We start from the raw sequence: 8,381 nt of genomic DNA, 5'->3' as shown, positions 1-8,381 counted from the left end.
TTCACGGCTCGAATTACCTCCAACGGGTTTTTCTTCTCCTGCAGGCTTTCTGCTGCTCTCCCAGCCACAATGTGTGTGGAGTTCACGGTTACATAGCTAAATCCAGCGTTCAGGGGGATCTTCTGGGGTGGGAGTTTGTCTAGGAGTATCGTCTTCCCCAGCACGTCTTCCTGAGAAGAGGCGATGGACCTGCACATACTAGACCACAGACTGAGGGTGACAAGTATCAGCAAAAGTGGGCTGCAAAATTACACCCACCCTCTAATAAAGTTGATATTTCTAAGGAACAGATCGAGGTAAGTTCAATTCCATCGCTGTGGAGTTTTTACTGCTAGATGTCTTGCCATTTTCCCATTTCCCCACCTTAACCCCCTTTTGCTTGAGGCATGGTCTTACTAGATCTTTCTCTCAAGCCTCAATGTGGTGGCTCACCGTGACTTGGCACCATTAGGATGTGTGCTCGTAGCCGCAAAGCCACTAACACCTTCTGTTCTGTAGCCTAGTAGAATCAGTGCCCATGCACCACCCTGTTATATCAGGTTTATGCCCTTCAACCCCCTCTTGTATGGGATCTGATCTACTGGACACTCTCTCTAGCTTCAGTGTTGAAGCTCACTGTGACTTGGCACCATTAGGATGTGTGCTTGTAGCCGCAAAGCCACTAACACCACTGTTTTCTCTTGCCTGATGGTGTCAATGCCCATGCACCACTCTGTTATATCAGGTTTAGGCCCTTCAGCCCCCTCTTGTATGGGATCTGATCTACTGGACACTCTCTCTAGCTTCAGTGTTGAAGCTCACTGTGACTTGGCACCATTAGGATGTGTGCTCGTAGCCGCAAAGCCACTAACACCTTCTGTTCTGTAGTCTAGTAGAATCAGTGCCCTTGCCCCACTCTGTTATATCAGGTTTAGGCCCTTCAACCCCCTCTTGAACCATTAGGATGTGTGCTTGTAGCCGCAAAGCCACTAACACCACTCTTTTCTGTTGCCTGGTGGTGTCAATGCCCATGCACCACTCTGTTATATCAGGTTTAGGCCCTTCAACCCCCTCTTGTATGGGATCTGATCTACTGGACACTCTCTCCAGCCTCAGTGTTGAAGCTCACTGTGACTTTGCACCATTAGGAACCACCCTGTTATATCAGGTTGAGGCCCTTCAGCCCACTCTGTTACATGAGCTGATATCCTGAATTATGAGTAAGAGGAATAACAGAATGAGCTGGATCACATTTTTGAGAAGTAACTATTTTTGGTACCTGACGTGCACCAAACGTAGAAATCTTAACCACAGGAAACCAAAGTTAGCCCACAGATGCTGTAATGCAGTTTGGAACATGCTCTTTAAATGGAGAAGTGTCCATCATTGCTTACAAAACTGAGTATGATGATATTATCTTAGCCTTTCTCACACTGGGCTACACTAACATCAGTTCAGCTGGACTACCAGTCCTAATTTCTAATCAAACATGCAGTTCATTTTTAGTTTTATATATATATAAACTAATAATGCCCAACAAACCGCATAAGAGTACCACAGCAACCACCTACAGCCATTTGTAAACCTACACTCCTTTTAGCATTTTGTTAAAACACATATTTCCAAAATTGACTTTTTAATGCCAATAAATGACAGTTCTAAGCCTGGCTAGTGCGCCCCCTTGTGGTTGAAAATCCAGTTCTGCTGAACCTGTAAGTCCACCTCAATTGATGTTAAAATAGAGATCATTTTTTCCGCTATTAGTCAGTGGTGGGTGGCGACCCTTCCACCCGACCCGTCCACAGCTACGTACGAAGCAGGAAAGTCTCTGATTGGCTTCTTTCTGCCTCACCTGCTCCACACTAAGCCCCCCCCCCCCCCCCCCCCCCCCCCGCAGGCCCGTTATTAAGCATCTAATGAGCATTTTTGAAATGTGCAGTAAAAGTGGAGACCTGCTGAAACTGAGGATGGATTTACTCTTAAAGCATTACCAAATTCATTATAAGCTCATAGGCTTGGGCCGTAACTTATAGAGGTATTATGATTTACAAACGTGAGAATAAATGCAGTACTACACAATAGCTGAAAATGAAATTGGTGTGTTTATTAAATTGGTAATTATTATCAGTATTATAAAAGTTGAGTATTCGAAATGCTTTATAGTGTCCCGAATTCTCTCAGTGTTAACCCCAAGCTAACATGGTTGTCATGATGCAAAACACAACAATACAGTATGATTCAATGTAATAGAAATACCGTATTTATAATCCTTAATAATTAGAAGTGGCTGGTGCACACATGGAGTTGGGTGAGATGAATTGGGCCCAAACAAGCCATCGGCAATCTGTCAGCATGTTATTTTGATTTTGGCAGATTTGTGTTGTAGTCGTTGGTGTAGCTTCTTGTCAAATTGTGTCAGATTTGATCAGATTTGATCAGATTTTATTTCTTATTTTGTGGTCTGAGTTTATGCTATTTTATCAGAGTAAATGTTTTTCTTATTTTTGGTTTAGCTTTTCATTTGATTTTAAGCAAATTGGTTATCAGATTTTATCTGATTTGGTTTACATTTTTATCTGATTTTATATATTTTTTATCTGATTTTAAAATTCATGTTTTTATCCGATTTTAATACATGTCAAATTTTATTAGATTTTCTTACTTTAACCCTTAAGCAAATTTCTTAATCAGATTTTATGTGATTTGGTTTATAATTTTATCTGATTTTAAACTAAAGTTTTATTCATTCAAGATTTTATGTGTTTTTTTTTCATACTTTGTGGTGTAGCTTTTTATCTGATTTTAAGCACATTTCTTTGTTGTGTGTGATTTGAACAGATTTGATGGCTTTCTTATGGTTGGTGCGGGTTATTATTCCTATTCTATGCAGTTATATCAGATTTGTGTGGGTTTTTTTTCTTACTGTTTGTATAGTTTTTTATGTGTTGCTTTTGATCTAATTTGATGTCATTTAAATAGACGGCGAGTTTTTGAGTTTCTGGTATGTGTTCGCTCCAGCACTAAACTGAAGAACCAAACCTCACACATAGAAACTGCTGTAGCGGATTGGCTACATTTCAGTTAAGTGGAAAAACTGTGTACATTTTATTTTCCAGTAAATTACTGGTTTCAAATATGCCATAGAGCTTAAAATGCCTAAAATGCAAATAATTCCTCATCAGGCTTTTTTCTGATGACACAGATTCTCAGTATTGCACATCATTTAATGTCTAAGTGGACATGTCCCGGCACTGATGGAAGAATTGTGTAACACCTGTGTAACATGTTGGGCGAATGACTCAGTGGGGTTATCACAGATTGGGTGAAGAGGTGAAGTGGAGTGGGCGAAGTCAGCAGAGTTGAGGGAAGGAGGTAAAGTTTGCTCAGTCGTGGTTTTGTTGTAATGGTGAATTGCTGTCGTCTGGTACAGCAGGTTACTGGGCTGTGGTCAGTTCACCGATGGCAAAAACTTCGGCCCGCTGATGGCTGGCATAGGTGCTAAAGCGGTCCGAGGTAGTTTTGCCAGTGGCCCCAAATTTGACCGGCAATAGGCAAGCTGCTGCCTAGCCCCCTATTTCCCCTTCCTTCCTAATTAGTGGTTGTGCATAGAGTACACCCCTCTTGTTTTCATAACAATATTAATAACAACAACAATAATAATACACAAGTAGCCCCATTACATCTACCTGGGATACCGTAGCAACCGATTGACAGTAGCATGCCAGCCAGAAAGAGAAGCATAGCTTCTTTTTAACAACACTTACTAACAACGCTTACTAACAGCGTAGCATACACTTAGTATAGCACAGCAACCATCTAGCAACACCCAAGCATCCACTTAGCATTAGCAGCATAGAAACCACATTGGGATACCCCTGCAACCGCTTAGAAACGACATGGCTCAACATAGCCTGGGATGTCACTTGGAAAAATGTAGCACCTGCCTAGCAACCATTTGGGACAACATAGCAACCCCTTAATACCATAGCAACTGCTTAGTAACAGCATGGCAACCACATGGAACAACATAGCAACTACCTAGCAACCAGATGGGATACCATAGCATCCGTTACGCAACAACTTGGAAGAGCATAGCAAATGCCTGGGATGCTGTAGCAACCGCTTAACAGCAATAGCAGCCACATGGAACAGCATAGCAACCGCCTAGCAACCACTTGGGACAGCATAGCAAATGTATAGCATCCCACAGCATTCCACAACAATCACTCTACCTAAGCAGCTGCTTAACAACAGCATATCATCCACTTAGTATGGCATAGCAACCATCTCGCAACACCCTAGCAACCGCTTAGTGGTTTTGCAGTCACTCTGCATCTGTGTTACGTGTGTGTGTGTTTTGTGCCATGTGTGAGTTTCCTCATCTCCCGAGGTTCTTAAAACTCGTGGACTGAAGCTCATCCTCATTAGCATCCATCGTCTCTGTTGACCAGTATGTTGTCCAGCATTGTGCCGTGATCTGTGTTGGTGGGTCTAAGGACGGGCGAGCAGAGTAGATGAAGGCCTTTTGTGGATTGTTGCTTGCTTTCATTGTATGTGGGCTGTCAGATTAAGTTCCCCACCATGCAAATTAATGAGGCGGGCGGCGGGGGTGGTGGTGGGGGTGGGGGGTTCGGGGGCGATGGAGAGGGGCCGTAGTCCTGTTTCTGACCCAGAAATCCTCAGCTTGTTGTTCTCCTGCTGTTGTAGAAACCGAGTTCCAAATTTAGCCGAGAAGCACAACAATACCACGATTGCTGTGGAAGTAATTGACTTCTGCTTTTCTGCTGCTGCTGGGATCATTGTGCCTGTGCACAGTCAGACCATAAGCAGTCCTAGAACCACTATTGCAGAACCCTGTTTTCAAGAAACCTGTGAATAAACATTATTTAAAAAGTATCATGCTAGAACATCCGCGCTCAGCTCCACGGTCATACCCTTTTTTATTCCACAGCTCTCATTTAGAGCCATCGTTCTAAATGGCATTGTTCAATCCTCATTCTAGAACCCTAATTAACATGTCTGATTCTCATTCTGTTGTTGGAAAGCCTAGTCTAGAACTCGCATTTAAATCTTTTTACAGTACATGCCTCATTCCAAATGTCATTTTAGAACCCCATCCTAGAACTCTCATTTATAACCTTCATTCTCATTCTGTCATTGTACAACCCCTATTCTAGAACCTTCATTTGAAATGTTTCACTGTAGAACCCTCAATTACAGTATATCCCTCATTCCACATGCCATCGAAGACCCATTCTAGAACCCACATTTTTATCCCTCATTCTGAATGTGCCATTTTAGAACCCCATCCTAGAACTTTAATTTAAATCCTTCATTCTCTTTCATTTTGGTCATTGGAGAAGCCCATTCTAGAACCTCAATTTAAATGCCTCAGTCTAACCTTGTCATTGTACAACCCCCATTCTAGAACCTTCATTCTAAATGTTTCATTGTGGAACCCTCATTTACAGTATATGCCTCATTCCAAATGTCATTGAAGACCCATTCTAGAACCGTCATTGTTATGCTTCATATCATTCTGAGTGTGACACTGTAGAACCCTCATTTACTATTTATTCCCCATTCACAATGTGTCATTTTAGGACCCATCCTATAACTCGTATTTGTATCTTTAATTCTCATTTCGTCATTGGTTAAGCCTGTTCTAGAACCCTTATTTTAAATGTTTCTTTGAGAACCCTCATTTCTACTTGTCATTCAAAAACTTATTTATAGGCCTTATTCAAAATGTCATTGTACAACTCCCATTTTAGAACCTTCATGCTAGAACTTGAAGGCTAGAACATGCTAGAACTTTTACCCCATTCTAAATGTGTCATTGTATACCCCCCCCCTACACACACACCAGTTCTAGAACCCTAATTTATATGCCTCATTTAAAACATGCTGTTGGAAAAAAACATTCTAGAACCCTCTGCTAAAGAATATATCCCTGTGTGTCTCTAGAACTCTTATTTATACCACATTCTAACACTTCCATTGTAGAACCCTCATTCACAGTATATCCAATATTCCAAATTGTAGAACCATTGTCATTTTAGAACCTCAGTCTAGAACTCTCTCATTTATACCCTCATTCTGAATTTCTAAATGACTGGGTTTTAGAACCTCTATTCTAGAACCATTATTTGAAAATGCCTGATTGTGAACCTCTATGGTAGAGTCATCATTCTTAGTGTCTTATTTCTGGAGCCCGTTCACTTGTTCTAATTGTGTCAATGTAGAACCCTCATTCTGAATGCCTTATACTACGTAGAACTGTGTCATCATAGAACCCTCATTCTAAACGCTCTGTTCTGAAAATACCATTCAACAAACCTTATTCTCACCATCACTCTTAAATAACACAGACAATCTTCTGCAGAGAGCTTCTGTTGAGAGCACTGAGAGCACGCCAGCCAGCCTACACTCCACCGGTTCTCCCCACTCATTAGCATCATGCAGACTGCAAACCCGAATCACACGTTCACCACAAACCCTGCGTAGCATCTCTAACCTATCTCTAATAGACCAGCTCATGCGGTTTCTCTCAACGGTCTATTAAAGTGGGCTAAAATCAACATTAAAATCCTATAAACTGCATGTCCAAATGTTTGTGGACACCCCTTCTAAGGAATGCATTCCGCTACTTTCATTTGCACCCATTGCACACAAACACAGCTTGTCTAGTCCCTGTAAAGAAGCACTGCCAGTAGAATAGGACTGTCTGGAGCAGATAAACGTGAACCTATTGGCACCATGCTGCCTAATGCCAGGAGTGGGCTAGAGGGGTATAAAGCGCCCCCCCCCCCACCCCCTTGCAGCATTGAGCTGTGGAGCAGTAGAACTACTGTGTTCTCTGGAATTATGGATGGTGCCCAGTAACGCTCTTGTCGCTGACTGCAATCAAATCCTCACAGCAATGCTCCTCCAAAACCTAGTAGAATGCCTTCTAGAGCCAGTTACTCCAATAGATGAAGGCAAAACTCTTCAGAAGAAACGATGAATGAACAGGTGTCCCATTACTTTCGTCCATATGGTGTAGCTGTGCAGTAGGTGATAATGTAGCTCTTCTTGCACAACGAGGACGGTCACAAGCGTGAGAAGAGTCCAGCTCAGTTTCTCAACAGCTTTGTAGCATGAAGATCATCTTAAATGGGAGAGTGAGGGGGGGGGGTCCATGTGATGCTCGTTCTACCATTCGGCACCAATCTTTCATTTGTGCTGAGAGGGAAACCCAGTCCAGTTTGAATCAGAACCAGTTTAAATTTTATTTAAATTTCATTTTATCATTTTATTTATTTTTATTGTTTATTATTGAATTATTTTATTTATTGTATTATTTAATTATTTGATCATTATATTTTTTATTATTTTATTTATTGTATTATTTAATTATTTTATCATTATAATTATTTAATTATTTTATTTTATTATTTCATAATAAGATATTGTTGAGCTGTAAGCTTTAAGCTGTTAGCCGTTAGCAAGTTAGCAACATGCTAACCACGATCGTAACACACAACAAGGCGTCAGTTTACGGATATTTACGGATGTTTAAGCCCCACCCTTCAACAAAAAGAGCCAATCAGCTCCTCGATGTGGAGAGCTGCACAGGTGCAGAAGAAAAACCCTGAAGCTGAAAAATCATCTTTTTTTTTTTTTTTTTTTTTTTTTTTTTTTAAGGAGCGTTTTTAAGCCGAACACCACAAACTATTCATGAGATTTTTCTTCTGTTTTCAGTATTTTGGTCTCTCGCCATTCGTAGAGATAGAAACCTGGCCTTGTAGGACTGGAAATAACTACCAGGTGGCGTCGCAAAGAGGCCCACTGAGCAAACTTGCCTATAAGTAGTTATAGATACCAAATATGCCCTTGCTGATCATCTGCGTTTGGAGTACGGAGTGTGTAAAACCTTTCACCTAGTGATCCCTTCTAAAGGGGTCCCGCTCTCTCCCGCGCTCACTGTATTTTTCTCTATCCATCTCTGTATTGGTTTCATCCCCTCCTTCTGCTTCGCCGCTATGCTAAAGGATGTGTTTTGCAGCGCTGGTGGTGAGAAGGTCGTGGAGCTCTTGCAGGAAGTGCGGGCCGGGGGGTTCCGGAGGTGCACAGGAAGTGTGAGGGTAGCTCACACAATGCTGTTGCCTTGTGTTAGGTCGGTGTTAACACTGTGGGCGGGGCTGCACTTTTCCCCCTCTGCTCTGCTGCCGGCTCGACTGGCCTGAGCGAGGGGCTCTGGGTTAGGTTCTGCTGAGCTGAGCTCAAAACAGGAATCAGCTGGACAGGGGGGCAGCGGCACAGCACAGCTGCTGATGGATTACCTGGAGATGGATGGCTTTGAGAAAGAAGTCTTCACCCCAATAAAATTGTTGCTGTCATGCAAAAACCCTGTATTTCCT

At 42.0% G+C, this 8,381-nt stretch overlaps 1 protein-coding gene across 1 annotated transcript in view; it reads left to right on the top strand.

The window, feature by feature from the left end:
• castor1 (cytosolic arginine sensor for mTORC1 subunit 1) overlaps positions 1–8,381 on the top strand; it is a 28,549-nt gene continuing 20,168 nt past the window's right edge. Inside the window, exon 1 of the mRNA XM_072664891.1 lies at positions 1–296. Within this exon, the coding sequence (XP_072520992.1) occupies positions 184–296 (113 nt within the window). The 5' untranslated portion in view covers positions 1–183. The remainder of the gene's footprint in view (positions 297–8,381) is intronic.

The sequence above is a fragment of the Salminus brasiliensis genome, chromosome 20, assembly GCF_030463535.1.
Source record: "Salminus brasiliensis chromosome 20, fSalBra1.hap2, whole genome shotgun sequence".
Classification (NCBI taxonomy): domain Eukaryota; kingdom Metazoa; phylum Chordata; class Actinopteri; order Characiformes; family Bryconidae; genus Salminus; species Salminus brasiliensis.
This window is presented reverse-complemented; position numbering and strand designations above follow the sequence as displayed.